The 16,321-nt window shown below is 44.9% G+C and overlaps 1 protein-coding gene and 1 long non-coding RNA gene across 18 annotated transcripts in view; one reads left to right on the forward strand and one right to left on the reverse strand.

Annotated features, from left to right (window-relative positions):
• Positions 1–16,321, forward strand: part of LOC110524742 (dynamin-1) — an 84,044-nt gene that overhangs the window by 33,719 nt on the left and 34,004 nt on the right. For 8 of the 17 annotated variants that reach the window (XM_036977247.1, XM_036977246.1, XM_036977254.1 and 5 more), the window contains exons 13-16: positions 38–89; positions 1,252–1,266; positions 3,405–3,437; positions 3,784–3,897. In XM_036977247.1, coding sequence (XP_036833142.1) covers positions 38–89; positions 1,252–1,266; positions 3,405–3,437; positions 3,784–3,897 — 214 coding nt within the window. The remainder of the gene's footprint in view (positions 1–37; positions 90–1,251; positions 1,267–3,404; positions 3,438–3,783; positions 3,898–16,321) is intronic. The other 9 variants (XM_036977261.1, XM_036977258.1, XM_036977257.1 and 6 more) reach the window with 3 other exon arrangements.
• Positions 10,098–12,228, reverse strand: LOC118964583. Its single transcript, XR_005051714.1, has 2 exons — positions 11,736–12,228; positions 10,098–10,824 (listed from the first exon to the last, which is right to left on the reverse strand). It is a non-coding gene; the product is annotated as an uncharacterized LOC118964583 (long non-coding RNA).

The raw sequence follows: 16,321 nt of genomic DNA on the forward strand, positions 1-16,321 counted from the left end.
ATGTAGCCCATGATTGTGATGTTTTCATCCCCTGTAGTGCCCAGCAGAGGAGCAGCCAGGTGGCTCAGAAGAAGCAAACTGGCAGTAAGGTACTATAGGCACATGAAGGCACCTACAGCACATAGTCTTCCATTACATTCATTAAGACTTGCCTCATGGGCTGTTCGCAAAATATTGTAACAATGTTCCTAGATGCAAGGTCTACATCGAGCTGTTCACAAGACAGATTATAGTTCCAACTGAGTACAGTTTTGAGTGTTTAAACTATTTCTCCACTTGTTCTCTTCTTCTGTGTTCTTTAGCATGGTTGTTCTTTAGCCTGGTTATTCTTTAGCCTGTTTGTTCTTTAGCCTGGTTCTTCTTTAGTCTGGTTGTTCTTTAGCCTGGTTCTTCTTTAGCCTGGTTGTGCATTAGCCTGGTTGTTCATTAGCATGTTTGTTCATTAGCCGGTTTGTTAATTAGCCTGTTTGTTCATTAGCCTGGTTGTTCTTTAGCCTGTTTGTTCATTGGCCTGTTTGTTCATTAGCCTGGTTGTTCTTTAGCCTGGTTGTTCATTAGCCAGGTTCTTCTTTAGCCTGGTTGTTCGTTAGCCAGGTTGTTATTTAGGCTGCTTGTTCTTTAGCATGGTTGTTCTTTAGCCTGGTTGTTCATTAGCCTGGTTGTTCATTAGCCAGGTTGTTATTTAGGCTGCTTGTTCTTTAGCCTGGTTGTTCTTAAGCATGGATGTTCATTAGCTTGGTTGTTCATTAGCCAGGTTGTTATTTAGGCTGCTTGTTCTTTAGCCTGTTTGTTCTTTAGCCTGGTTGTTCATTAGCCAGGTTGTTATTTAGGCTGCTTGTTCTTTAGACTGTTTGTTCTTTAGCCTGGTTGTTCATTAGCCAAGTTGTTATTTAGGCTGCTTGTTCTTTGCCTGGTTGTTCATTAGCCTGGTTGTTCATTAGCCTGGTTGTTATTTAGGCTGCTTGTTCTTTAGCCTGTTTGTTCATTAGCCAGGTTGTTCATTAGCCTGTTTGTTCATTAGCCTGTTTGTTCATTAGCCTGTTTGTTCATTAGCCTGGTTGTTCTTTAGCCAGGTTGTTATTTAGGCTGCTTGTTCATTAGCCTGGTTGTTCATTAGCCTGTTTGTTATTTAGTACTCTGTGTTTTAACTGTCTAGTGTTCCCACTCTATTTCTGTTCTGCTCTGTTTCTTCTGAGTGATTTCTCTTGTGTCTTTTTCTTCACCTCTCCTGCTACAACTATTCTACTTTAGCAGGATGAGATTATGGTGAGTAGTGTGTGTGTGCGTGTGTGTTAGCATGTGTGAGTGTGTGTTAGTGTGCGTGCTTGTTTTTATGTGTTTGTGTGTGTTAGAATGTGTTGGTTTCCTTGTGTGTGTGTGTGTGTGTTTGTTAGAATGTGTGTGTGGAGAGAGCCTCCCATAACTGTAGATGGGTAGGTAGCTAGGGAGCTCTCTGGGCATTTGCTTCTTTCCTCAGCTGCCTCCCTCCTCCAGGCAGCGCTCCCATCCAACACAACAGAAACATGCTCAGCTAGCACTGCTCATCTCCTATTAGAAACCAGCATGAGTAAAAAAAATAGCATGAACCATTATTTTACAATACACCCCCAGACATAGACAGAACACAGAGGGGTTAAGACCAGATAGGCCTCCAGGTTCCTTAATGCACAACATATTTTTATGTGCAGACTTTTCTCTCTCCCATAGAAACGGCACCATTTGGAGACGTTACATTTCACAGCCGTGGCCTCACAATCAAGCCTCATTTTCCTTGGCTGAGTGATTGCTCGTCGCCCCCCCAGCCTTAGCTTGACACCAGATAAAGAAGGCAGCCATGTGTTCTCCAATGACAACAGCTCGCAGAGAGATGGAGGCTTTAGCTTTAGAGGGGGGTGCTGCCTGCTGCCTTCTCTATTTAAGACCAGTTCTCCAAAGCCCACATCTCTCTCACACTCGTTATCTACTCTACTCTACTCTACTCTACTCTACTCTACTCTACTCTACTCTACTCTACCCTACCCTACCCTACTCTACTCTACTCTACTCTACTCTACCCTACTCTACTCTACTCTACTCTACTCTACTCTACTCTACTCTGCCCTACCCTACTCTACTCTACTCTACTCTACTCTACTCTACTCTACTCTACTCTACCCTACCCTACCCTACCCTACCCTACCCTACTCTACTCTACCCTACCCTACTCTACTCTACCCTACCCTACCCTACCCTACTCTACTCTACTCTACTCTACTCTACTCTACTCTACTCTACTCTACTCTACTCTACTCTACTCTACTCTACTCTACTCTACTCTACTCTACTCTACTCTACCCTACCCTACCCTAACTGGTCTTTGCCAGCAGCATACCACCCTGCATACCACTGCTGGCTTGCTTCTGAAGCTAAGCAGGGTTGGTCCTGTTTAGTCCCTGGATGGGAGACCAGATGCTGCTGGAAGTGGTGTTGGAGGGCCAGTAGGAGGCACTCTTTCCTCTGGTCTAAGAAATATCCCAATATCCCACTGCCCTGTGTAGGGTGCCGTCTTTCAGATGGGATGTTAAACGGGTGTCCTGACTCTCTGAGGTCATTAAAGATCCCATGGCACTTATCGTAAGAGTAGGGGTGTTAACCCTGGTGTCCTGGCTAAATTCCCAATCTGGCCCTCAAACCATCACGGTCACCTAATAATCCCCAGTTTACAATTGGCTCATTCATCCTCCTCCTCTCCCCTGTAACTATTCCCCAGGTCGTTGCTGTAAATGAGAATGTGTTCTCAGTCAACTTACCTGGTAAAATAACAAATAAAGGGCATAGGTTTTCCTGTTTAGCCGGCTGCATTTAGTTCTGCTCTCCTCCAGCTGCTTTGACCAACAGCCTCTCCTGGTATCTTTTATTGACCTACCTTTCTACCCACCTAGGGCATTCAAACCACCCAATATGATGCAATATAAAGACTAACAATGCCTTGGTGGAAGGGTCAACTAAGCAGTTGGTTGCGCTGTCCAACAGAAAAGTTTGAAAAAACAGATAAGGTGGAAGTTTTGACATGACACACCATGACTAGGCATCTGTCAGTTAATAACCAGCTGATAATCCCCCCCTCCCCACCACCACCACCACACCACACAACGACGCATTCCGTGGGCAACCTCGACACAAAGATGCATCAGCATATGTGCTGCATGAGTTTTGGTTTGAAAGCGGCCCTACAGCCCCATATGGCTCTTTGTCCCCCTTTGTCCCTGCCTGCCTTGCCCTCGCTGTACCCCACTCTAGCCAGCCAGTGTGCCAATGTGCAAATATGCCAGTGTGCTGCCTGCCCCTGTGCATTACGAATGGCCTATGCTCTGTGCTCCGTACGTGGCATAGCTGTGTAATGTTCTCTCCACATCCCCATTCAGCCGGAGAGAGGAGCAGTTAATGATCGGTTTAAGGTAAATACAGAGGCACAATATGCATTACATGTTTATGTTATGGGAGAGACACTGATAGAATCACCAATGATAGTTGTGTTTGATGCTAATAGAAAGGCCCATTGAGCCGGTCCCATTTGTCCCGTGTTGTGTCCCCTGCAGTGACTCACATTGTCCACTAGGGGCAGTAGTGAGAGGATACCACACATGCCATACATACACAGGACTTACTAACACAATGTCATGATGGAGGAAGTGCAGTTGTGAGGGGATTCAGAAGGCTAGCTTTGTGTTTGCCTGCCTTTCTGAATCTGTTTTTCTTTCCTCTCTCTCCCTCCCTCCCTCCCTCTATCCTTCTCTCTCTCAGGTGATCAGGAAGGGCTGGCTGACCATCAACAACATTGGCATCATGAAGGGAGGAGCAAAGGAGTACTGGTTCGTCCTGACCGCTGAGTCCCTGTCCTGGTACAAGGACGATGAGGTGAGGCTATGGTTGTACCTACACACTGGGTTTAAAAGCAAAGATTTCATACTAGAGAGATTTTATGCAGGTACCTCATTTGCTTATTTACCAATTCTGTCACAATAAGAAGGACCTCACATACACAGGTTTCTCATAAAATTACTTAATAAATACATTTTCATTGGCTGTATTGTGTTGGATGAAATGACAATTGAAGACAACTAAAATGCTGGTCTTTACTGCTCTCATTGAGCTGTTGGCGCCTGCACTTGACACGTCACCCGACAGCGATGTGTCTCATTTTAACGCCAACTCTTTCATGTGTGACTATGGGTTGTTGTTTCCAAAACCAGTGATGGAATTACTTCTGTTGGATACTTTACGTATGTTTTACTTCGAGACGTGCTGCCAAGGAGATTCAACGATTATTTTCCATTGTTTCTTAACAACAGTGAATTGTGCTTGTTAATAGAACCTGACAAGGTTTGAACCAGGTCAGATTGGTCAAAGACAATCCCAGAATCCGTTGTAGCTTTATTAAGAGTTAGCCACAGCCACTCCGCTGACTGACTGACATCATTGTGTGTGTGTGTGTGTGTTTATATGATAATTAGGGTACCTCTTTATTTGGATAGTCCATCTGTAGACGCTCTACAAACCATATGTCACATTTCAACTAACTATCTACGAACCATGACCTTAAACCTTATCCTAACCCTAACCCTAACCTTAACCTTAACCCGAAACCTAACCTTAACCCTTATTCTAAACCTAACCCTAACAGTAACCTTGCAAGCATTTTCTTGTCAGCAGGTAGTTTTGTTTGATAGTATGACCATCTGTAAAGCATCTACAGATGGAAAATCTGGACTATCCAATTAAAGGGTGACCATCATTTTTTCTATATATCAGAGAGTCTGTTCTTTAACACACTAAAGGTAATGAGATGGGCCAAGGGACGTTTGTGTGTGTGTGTGTGGGGGGGGGAGGGGGAGGGCTAGAGGAAGTAGAGAGGGTGGGGGTATTGTAGGGCTAGGTGTAGTAGGAGAGGAGTCTGTTCAAAGTGAGACAGGGCCCCCCAGCATGTCAGACACTAAAGCTGGCACCCACATGTGCATACCAGAGCCCTGCCCTGAGTGTGTTCCCAATTACACACACATGTACACACACAACACACTGTTAGGGCTGGCCTGCATGTTCCCCTTCAAGACTTAGGCCAGGGCTGCTTCTCATAAACATATTCTATTTCAAAGGGCGCTAGAGAGGATGGGGGAAAGGGGGAAGAGAAAGGGGAGGGAATTGGCTGCAAAGTAGAAGAGGGAGGGAAGGAGTGTCTCTGGTTAGCTGGTTAGGGCCACAGTAACAAGGACCATGTGGGACGGAGAGAGAGAGAAAGAGCGAGGGATGCTGTGGTCTTCCTTTCATCTCTTGCTGAACAAAAGTCCCATCCCCAGAGCCCTGCTGCAAATAACCAAACCACATAGAGGGCAGGAACCCCTCTCTCTGCCTTTACCCTCCGTCCGTCCCCCTGTCCCGTCGGCATTGCCCCACGTGTATTTATTTGAAAATGGCAGTCTCTCAGAACACGGGGACTCAAAACTAATATAGCACCGCTACTCCAGCTCAGAGGAGGGACTAATGTGGTTTAATGAGCAGGGAACAGAAACATTTCCATGCTCAGAGGAGGGACTAATGTGGTTTAATGAGCAGGGAACAGAAACATTTCCATGCTCAGAGGAGGGACTAATGTGGTTTAATGAGCAGGGAACAGAAACATTTCCATGCTCAGAGGAGGGACTAATGTGGTTTAATGAGCAGGGAACAGAAACATTTCCATGCTCAGAGGAGGGACTAATGTGGTTTAATGAGCAGGGAACAGAAACATTTCCATGCTCAGAGGAGGGACTAATGTGGTTTAATGAGCAGGGAACAGAAACATTTCCATGCTCAGAGGAGGGACTAATGTGGTTTAATGAGCAGGGAACAGAAACATTTCCATGCTCAGAGGAGGGACTAATGTGGTTTAATGAGCAGGGAACAGAAACATTTCCATGCTCAGAGGAGGGACTAATGTGGTTTAATGAGCAGGGAACAGAAACATTTCCATGCTCAGAGGAGGGACTAATGTGGTTTAATGAGCAGGGAACAGAAACATTTCCATGCTCAGAGGAGGGACTAATGTGGTTTAATGAGCAGGGAACAGAAACATTTCCATGCTCAGAGGAGGGACTAATGTGGTTTAATGAGCAGGGAACAGAAACATTTCCATGCTCAGAGGAGGGACTAATGTGGTTTAATGAGCAGGGAACAGAAACATTTCCATGCTCAGAGGAGGGACTAATGTGGTTTAATGAGCAGGGAACAGAAACATTTCCATGCTCAGAGGAGGGACTAATGTGGTTTAATGAGCAGGGAACAGAAACATTTCCATGCTCAGAGGAGGGACTAATGTGGTTTAATGAGCAGGGAACAGAAACATTTCCATGCTCAGAGGAGGGACTAATGTGGTTTAATGAGCAGGGAACAGAAACATTTCCATGCTCAGAGGAGGGACTAATGTGGTTTAATGAGCAGGGAACAGAAACATTTCCATGCTCAGAGGAGGGACTAATGTGGTTTAATGAGCAGGGAACAGAAACATTTCCATGCTCAGAGGAGGGACTAATGTGGTTTAATGAGCAGGGAACAGAAACATTTCCATGCTCAGAGGAGGGACTAATGTGGTTTAATGAGCAGGGAACAGAAACATTTCCATGCTCAGAGGAGGGACTAATGTGGTTTAATGAGCAGGGAACAGAAACATTTCCATGCTCAGAGGAGGGACTAATGTGGTTTAATGAGCAGGGAACAGAAACATTTCCATGCTCAGAGGAGGGACTAATGTGGTTTAATGAGCAGGGAACAGAAACATTTCCATGCTCAGAGGAGGGACTAATGTGGTTTAATGAGCAGGGAACAGAAACATTTCCATGCTCAGAGGAGGGACTAATGTGGTTTAATGAGCAGGGAACAGAAACATTTCCATGCTCAGAGGAGGGACTAATGTGGTTTAATGAGCAGGGAACAGAAACATTTCCATGCTCAGAGGAGGGACTAATGTGGTTTAATGAGCAGGGAACAGAAACATTTCCATGCTCAGAGGAGGGACTAATGTGGTTTAATGAGCAGGGAACAGAAACATTTCCATGCTCAGAGGAGGGACTAATGTGGTTTAATGAGCAGGGAACAGAAACATTTCCATGCCTTTGTCCAAGCAAAGTGGACATGCTTTAATTTGTATACACTCAGTCACACACTAAAGCGTACTCTGGGGCGACACACACTCCGGGCCCACACTGGCTAACATACACACACACTCAAACCTAGCATATGTAATGTACACTATTTAGTTGAATAGCCTTTGTCCATTCATTCATACACATGACCATCCCCACTGACACACGTACAGAGCTTTACAAAAATGTTCCCGTTTCAAATTTTACTAGCTAGCTTCTCATCATTGTGAACCCCTACCTTGTTCTGGCAGCACAGGACACAATGCCTACTGCTGAAGCAGGACCATAGCCTTGACCATATCCTCCCATCATTTTATAAGATACCACAGTGCGCGCACACACACACACGTACACACACACACGTACACACACGTACACACACGTACACACACACGCACACACACACACACACACACACACACACACACACACACACACACACACACACACACACACACACACACACACACACACACATACATACATACACACACCACACCTCCACATCCAGACACTAATAATAACCTTCAACTACCCCCAGTTTTGGCACAGGGTAGGGTCTAGGGGGTTAGGGGATCTGGTTTGTATTACCAGACATGCCAGGGCTTTGAATCAAGCAGCCCTGGAGCCCAGAACTCCCCAAAGCCTCTCAAACCAGAGAAGAAGTGAATGAAGAGAAACCCTCAAAAGCATGAGTAAACACCAAGCCCATGAATCTCACTGGCCCCCACTGTCTGTACAGCAATTATATACACTACCGTTCAAAAGTTTTTGGGTCACTTAGAAGGCCAGTATCCCGGAGTGGCCTCTTCACTGTTGACGTTGAGACTGATGTTTTGCGAGTACTATCTAATTAAACTGCCAATTGACAAGTGAGGCGTCTGTTTCCCAAACTAGACACTCTAATGTACTTGTCCTCTTGCTCAGTTGTGCACCAGGGCCTCCCACTCCTCTTTCTATTCTGGTTAGAGACAGTTTGCGCTGTTCTGTGAAGGGAGTAGTACACAGCATTGTACCAGATCTTCAGTTTCTTGACAATTTCTCACATGGAATAGCCTTAATTTCTCAGAACAAGAATAGACTGACAAGTTTCAGAAGAAAGTGCTTTGTTTCTGTTCATTTTGAGCCTGTAATCCAACCCACAAATGCTGATGCTCCAGATACTCAACTAGTCTAAAGAAGGCCAGTTTTATTTCTTCTTTAATTAATCAGGACAAGTTTTCAGCTGTGCTAACATAATTGTAAAAGGGTTTTCTAATGATCAATTAGCCTTTTAAAATGATAAACTTGGATTAGCTAACACAACGTGCCATTGGAACACAGGAGTGATGGTTGCTGATAATGGACCTCTGTACACCTATGTAGATATAAAAAATCTGCCGTTTCCAGCTACAATAGTCATTTACAACATTAACATTAACAATGTATAAACTGTATTTCTGATCAATCACACACGCACGCACGCACACACGCACGCACGCACGCACACACATGCATGCACACACGCATGCACACACACACACACACGCACGCACACACGCATGTACGAACGCACGCACGCACACACACACACACACACACACACACACACACACACACACACACACACACACACACACACACACACACACACACACACACACACACACACACACAACATAATGTGAGCTTTCAAGGATGCTATAATCGTCATCGAGCTGCTGCGAGACCCTCCACACTGGATGTCACTGCAGACCCCTGTGTGTGTGTGTGTGTGTGTGCGTAGGGGGGGTCTCCTTGGTCTCCTTGCAGCTCGGTCCTATTGTAAAGCTACCGTAAAAGACTATCAACTGGAGATCTGAGCTGTAAATAACCTGGGGGGAAATAGGAGGCGCTCGCTCTCAAGAGCACTCACCAAAACGTGTGTTCCTCGGCACATCTGTCTGCTTATGGCTATGTGCCGTTTGTGAGTGTGTATGTGTGGTGTGTGTATGTTTGCCTGTGTGTGTGCGTGTGTGTGTTTGCAGACGTGTATATGGTGTGTGTATGTGTGCATATTTCCATGAATGTGTGTGTGCGTATTTGTGGTTTGCATGTGTTTGTGCATCCATGAATTTGTGTGTATGTTCATGAATGTGTGTGTGTGTGTGTGTCTCAGGCACTGCATCTCATAAAAAGCAGTTGCGCTCTACAGCAGACTGTTAAGTGGAAACATGTTGCTGTGTGGTTTTCATTCCTCTGGTTGAATCTGAGAGTCGGGATATCGTGTGAATGAGTCAACTCTCTCTGTACATATGTGTGTGTGTGTGAGAGAGAGAGTGAAAGACAGAACTATTCCCCCTTCTCTTTTAGGTCAGTCTAGCCAAAAACAAAATGGTCACATGACATCATACAGTATGTAATGTTGCCAGTTAGAGTGTATATACTATTTACAAGAGACATAAGCCTATCGTAGGAAAAGCAAACAAAAGCATAGACATCCTTTTGATATTTTCCTTCTTCATGTCAGTGACTTTAGATGTTGTCTTTTTGCCTGTCTTCTGCGCATTGGTCGGCTCGAGGTTAGAACCACCACTTCTTTATGTAGCTCAGGCAGTGACTTAATTGTAAGCTTCGGTTTAGTGTAGAGCAACAGGAATGCTTTGGGTTAACACTCTATGGTCATTCCTATTCCTGTGTCTTGGTCATCCTCCTGTGGTTGGAATATGTTGGTTCTTCATACAAATATAACCACTCCAGCAGAAGAAGCCATCTTGAATATATCTATGTTCATTACCAATACCAGTGATTCCCATTCAACCATAGACAATATATCTATAAAATGGACAGTCTTATTCAATGTTAAAATCTGTTGTTTTAATTCTTGCTCATGACAATATTTACAGAAGCTGACTTGGTTAGGAGTAGAGAAGTATCTCCATGGCAGACTTCTTAACCCAGTAAAGACACCAAGTAAGCCCAGAATGTTCTTCAAAAAACTTTATTTCAACTTCTCAGGACATACAGTTAGTCATCAACTCAAATGCATCACCAATAGCTAAAACCGTAATGAAACATTATAACGTCCATATGAATCTTTGACTGTTTTACGAGTAAAAAGCTACATGATCACTCTTATATCGGGTGCATTTCTTTATATATTTTAAAAAACAACATTTGCCCATCAATGGAGGAACTCAACACAACAGAACACATGGAACAGTATTAAGACAGGCATTTAGTTGGGCATGGCCTGCTTCTGTGGTTGAGCCTGTGGGTCTGATATTTACGACTGTGCCAGGCTTTCCCAGAGTGGTGCCATGGTCTTTCTGGCTGCTGTTGCCCACTGGTTAGCTGTCTCTCAGTGTCCTGATTCTCGCGCTTCCCCACCCAGCCTAACCAATGTGCAGACTACTGTACAACCACTAGTTCCTGAACAGGTAGTCTGAACACTGGGCAGGCGGGGCGGGCTGCCGGTCCACAAGGGGGGGGGGGGGGGGGGGGGGGGGGTGTAAAGGAGCTAAATATATATAAACACTCACAAATACTGCACTGAACACACACACACTGCACAGTACACATTGAACACATGTACATATACTCACATATATCTGCACTGTACCCAAAATAGTTATTTGACCGAATCTGTGGGCTCAGGAGAGAAGAGGGATTTCTGCCCACTGCCCAGTGGAGAAAGGAGGAGGGGTCTTGCCTGGAGGAGAGAGAGAGAGAAATAGAATAAAATGCTGAGGTTATGGAGTGATGGGTTGTGATTGGCAGCCTGAGCATTCATGCCTGTGTTCTGCAGAGAGAGAGAGAGAGAGAGAGAGTGAGGTAGGGAGAGAGAGATAAGTAGGAATAGAGATACAGAGAGTGAGAGAGAGGCAGAGAAACAAAGGCAGAGGGAGCGAGCGAGGGAGAGAGAGAGGCAGAGAGAAAGAGGAAGAGAGAGAGGGGCAGAGATAAAGAGGCAGAGAGAGAGGGGCAGAGAGAGCAAGAGAGAGAGAGACATTCCAAGCCATGAGTCACAGAGGAGAGGATTTTTAATTGTGCGGTGTGTCGATAGTCTCACAAATTATATATATATTTTTTTTACACACACACACACACACACACACACACACACACACACACACACACACACACACACACACACACACACACACACACACACACACACACACACACACACACACACACACACACACACACACACACACACAGACAGTGTCTTAGCTGACCAGATTGGAGGTTGTATGCCCTCATTAATCTAAAGTGTTGAGGTAAAATTGACATTTACAATCCGTCTTTTCCACTACACATTAGAAATGAATCAGTTAGAAATGAACCGAACGAAGAACTCTGGTCTTAGACTAAAGTTGGTTTGGTGATGACACTGCTCCTTTACCGTAGTACTACCATTTGTAGTACTACTGTCAGGAAACAGTCACCAGGCGGTCAAAACCACTAACAGACTTACCGGTAGAAACACACAGTCAGCATAGATAGTGGTTCATACCCAACTTTTCATAACCATGTCCTCCCACAAACACATCAGTCTAGAGCCCATCATTCTTTCACAGTCACTAATCACAGAGAAGACACAGAGGATAGAAGAGATACCTAGTCCGTTTTGAGGGTTCTAGATGGGTTGGTCTATAGACTCTCGCTCTCCAGCTCCTCTTTTCCTCCTTTCTCTGTCTTTCACCTTGTGGCATCTCTTGGGAGAGAAGTCTCCTTTGCCAGTTGATGATCTTTGTTATCTCAACCAAGTTGAATCTTACCACTTTTTCACCTTCCAACTCCCTGTCTCCCTCTCCCCTCTCCTTCTCTCCTCTGACAGGAGAGAAAATGTTGCATTCAGGTAGCCTCCTGTTGTTTGGCCATGGCAGTCCATTGGAACAGAGATGCTGGAGGTTGTAACAGCGCTGTCCAGAGGCTCTTTCCTCAGTGCGAGAGAATTCCCGCTGAGGGGTAGAGCGAGGACTAGCAGCAGGCTTGACGTGGCAGACGAATGGTCACCAAAGTATCCCTGGCGAGAGGGAAGGAGAGAGAGAGGGAGATGGAGGCAAAAGAGAGAGACAGAGAGAGAGAGAGAGAGAAAAGAGAGGAAAGAGGAGGAGCTCTTATTTTCCATTTTTCTGTTCTCCCTCCTCTGTCTGGGTCTGTGTTTTTTTCAGCTTGGGTTTTTGGGGAGGTAGCAGGAAGTGGAAGGTCAGGGGTCAACAGGAAGTGAGGCGCATTAATTTGCAACTTGTGTTGTGTAATTGTAGCGGGGAACAGGGGCTGGAGGGGAGGGGGATAGGGAAGGGTTGTCTAGCTGGTGAGCTTTTTGGGGAAGCATATATGTGGGAGCACTGGGTGTCTATGTGCGTGTGTGTGTATGTAGTATGTGTGCCTGCGTGTATTTTTTGGCGTGCGTGTGTGTGTGTGTGGGGGGGGGGGGGGGGGGGGGTCTGGATGACTGCAGAGGCTCTGTGGCTTTGTAGCCAGGGCAGGAATGTCGGTGTTTCTTGGCGAGAAGGAAGGCTTGTAATAACTCCAGATGTGGTCTCTCTCTCTCTCTCTCTCTGTCTCTCTCTCTTTCCCTGCTCTGTTTTTGCTTCTAAAGCTGATTACCTCTCCCTGTCCAGCTTGAATAAAAGGTTCTTTATACTGGTCTACACCCCCCACCCGTCCCTCACCCCCCCACCCCCAACACCCCATCAGAGAGAGGTGGACTGGTGAATTGGAAAGTGCGGGGGTGCTAGGGGTTCATTGCTGGTAAATCAGAACCATAGGGTGTGTGTGCAGAGGGAATAGGGTCTACTGGTTAGAGACATGGCAGTAGTGGAATAGTCCAGTGTATATGACAAAACAGAGGAACATACTCCAAGAAAAGTATTTGGCACCTCAATCATTCCTTCTCAAACTCTCCCTCTTTCATTATCTCTCTCCTTTTCTGTCTGGTGGTAGGTCTCATGTTTGGTGATGCTGTGTGTGTGTGTGTGTGTGTGTGTGTGTGCGTGCCTGCGTGCGTGCGTGCGTGTGTGTGTGTGCGTGCCGGTGTGCGCGTGTGTGTGCGCACTGGAAAATCCTAACCAGAACGGGTGTGGGTGTGTGTATATATATGAGGGTTTCTTGGCTCAGCACTGGGTGGTGGCTGTGCTTGTGTGTTTTCTTTAGCTATGGTTTCTGAGCTCCAACCTGAGGGAGAAATCAAAGACAGCCCCCTCTGGGAGCCAGATCAGCACTACTGAGAGGGGAGAAGGTACGGATGGAGGGAAAAAGAGAAGGAGAAAGAGGTAGCGGTAGAGAGGAAACAGAGGTAAAGAATGAGCAAGTTAGAGAGATGGTGAGTGGGAAAGAAAGGGATTTTCAAGTTAGGTTTGGGATTGGGAGGAATGAATAGTAGAGGGTGGAAGGGATGGAGGGTGACTTTGGCTGCACCAACATTGTTTCCACAGTTTGGACATCCAAGATGCCTCAACTTCAACTCACAACCCTTGTCTATGACGCCAGGCCAGACACACTGAGAACCCATTCTCAGTCCAACTCGTCCAGCCTAGTCATAAAATACCCCTGACTTTTTATGTTTATCTTGGTCTGGATCTGGATGGACATTGTTTGTGTGTGTGTGTGTCTATGTTAGTGTGTGTGTTTGTGCATATACAGTATGTGTGCCTGCATATGTGGAAGCCTTTGAGCACTATGGAGAAGCTTTATCTGAACTGCGGTGTAACATCTAGACCAATACAACCAGACTGGAATCATATTCTATGCTTTCACTCCAGATGGATTAGTAAGAAACGCTCAAAATTAACCTCATGATTGTAAACTTCTAGAAGAGATGAGATAATATGTCAAGTAACAATTAGTTGTTTTTTGCTGTCGTATGCCAAACTATTTAGGCTCCTTTCCCCTTCTCCATTTCTTTTGCCATGGGGAGGTACAGTATGTGAACCCTTTGGAAATACCTGGATTTCTGCATAAATTGGTCATCAAATTTGATCTGATCTTCATCTAAGTCACAACAATAGACCACCACAGTGTGCTTAAACTAATAACACACAAAGAGAGCTTTCTCCAAAAGCTAATTGGAGTCAGGAGTCAGCTAACCTGGAGTCCAGTCAATGAGATGAGATTAGAGATTTTGGTTAGAGCTGCCTTGCCCTATAAAAAACACTCACAAAATGTGAGTTTGCTATTCACAAAAAGCATTGCCTGATGTGAACCATGCCTCGAACAAAAGAGATCTCACAAGACCTAGAATTGTTGACTTGCTTAAAGCTGGAGTGGTTACAAAAGTATCTCTAAAAGCCTTGATGTTCATCAGTCAACAGTAAGACAAATTGTCTAAAAATGGAGAAAGTTCAGCACTGTTGCTACTCTCCCTAGGAGTGGCTGTCCTGCAAAGATGACTGCAAGAGCACAGCGCAGAATGCTCAATGAGGTTAAGAAGAATCCTAGAGTGTCAGCTAAAGACTTACAGAAATCTCTGGAACATCTCTGTTGACGAGTCTACGATACATATAACATTAAACAAGAATGGTGTTCATGGGAGGACACCATGAAAGAAGCCACTGCTGTCCAAAAAAAACCATTGCTGCACGTCTGAAGTTTGCAAAAATGCACCTGGATGTTCCACAGCGCTACCCAGTCGGAGTCCTGACCTCTGTGGACAGATGAAACTACAGTTGAGTTGTTTGGAAGGAAGACACAACACTATGTGTGGAGAAAAAAGGCACAGCACACCAACATCAAAACCTCATCCCAACTGTAAAGTATGGTGGAGGGAGCATCATGGTTTGGAGTTGCTTTGCTGCCTCAGGACCTGAACAGTTTGCTATCATCGGCGGATAAATGAATTCCCAAGTTTATCGGTCCGCCAATTGAAGCTCAACCGACGTTGGGTGATGAAGCAGGACAACGACCCAAAACACAGAAGTAAATCAACAACAGAATGGCTTCAACAGAAGAAAATACGCCTTCTGGAGTGGCCCAGTCAGAGTCCTGACCTCAACCCGATTGAGATGCTGTGGCATGATCACAAGAGAGCGGTTCACACCAGACATCCAAGAATATTGCTGTAAAGAGGAATGGTCCAAAATTCCTCCTGACCGTTGTGCAGGTCTGATCCGAAACTACAGAAAACGTTTGGTTGAGGTTATTGCTGCCAAAGGAGGGTCAACCAGTTATTAAATCCAAGCGTTCACATACTTTTTCCACCTTGCACTGTGAATGTTTACACGGTGTGTTCAATAAAGACAAGAAAACATATAATTGTTTGTGTGTTATTAGTTTAAGCAGACTGTGTTTGTCTATTGTTGTGACTTAGATGAAGATCAGATCAAATTGAATCACCAATTTATGCAGAAATCCAGGTATTTCCAAAGGGTTCACATACTTTTTCTTGCCACTGTATATAGTGATCTACACATTTTCTCACTCCTATTCCCTATTCCCACCAGAACTGACCACCTTGTTATGCCTCCACACACACATTGCATCATCCTTGGAGGGAGTGTGTGTGTGAAAGACACAGTTAAACAAATTGTTGTTGTCAGACATACTCCAGTTTGTCCTGATGTACAGTTTGCTTACAGTTCAGGTTTATAGTGGAGCTTTTAGAGAGTAATATGACAGCTATGTAAATAAACCCCCCTATCTGACAAGGAGAATGACAATGCACTGAGTAAGCAACCAGCTCTCACAGTCTCACTTCAGAATTAGACGTTCATCCATGTTTTTCAAACGTCAACATTTCAAAGTTGTTCCAAACGTCACGTGTTTTAAACGTCACATGTTTAAGGTTAAGAACAGGCATTAACTCTGAATGGTTAAGGTTAGGCATTAACTCTGAATGGTTAAGGTAAGGGTTACGGTTTGGTATAGGCTTAAAACAAAAATATCAGAAACAACTTTCTATCGCTTTAGGCCCATCCGCCATCCCCGTCCACAATGCCCTAGCAAAACAGAAACCTACTTGAAGGTAACAGCTCTCACAGCCAGAAATCTTGCTTGTTTGTAGGTGACCAAGTACTTATTTTCCACCATAATTTGCAAATAATTAATTAAAAATCCTACAATGTGATTTTCTGGATTTTTTTTCTAATTTTGTCTGTCATAGTTGAAGTGTACCTATGAAAATTACAGGCCTCTCTCATCTTTTTAAGTGGGAGAACTTGCACAATTGGTGGCTGACTAAATACTTTTTTGCCCCACTGTAT

This window comes from Oncorhynchus mykiss, chromosome 5, assembly GCF_013265735.2.
Source record: "Oncorhynchus mykiss isolate Arlee chromosome 5, USDA_OmykA_1.1, whole genome shotgun sequence".
Taxonomy (NCBI): Eukaryota; Metazoa; Chordata; class Actinopteri; order Salmoniformes; family Salmonidae; genus Oncorhynchus; species Oncorhynchus mykiss.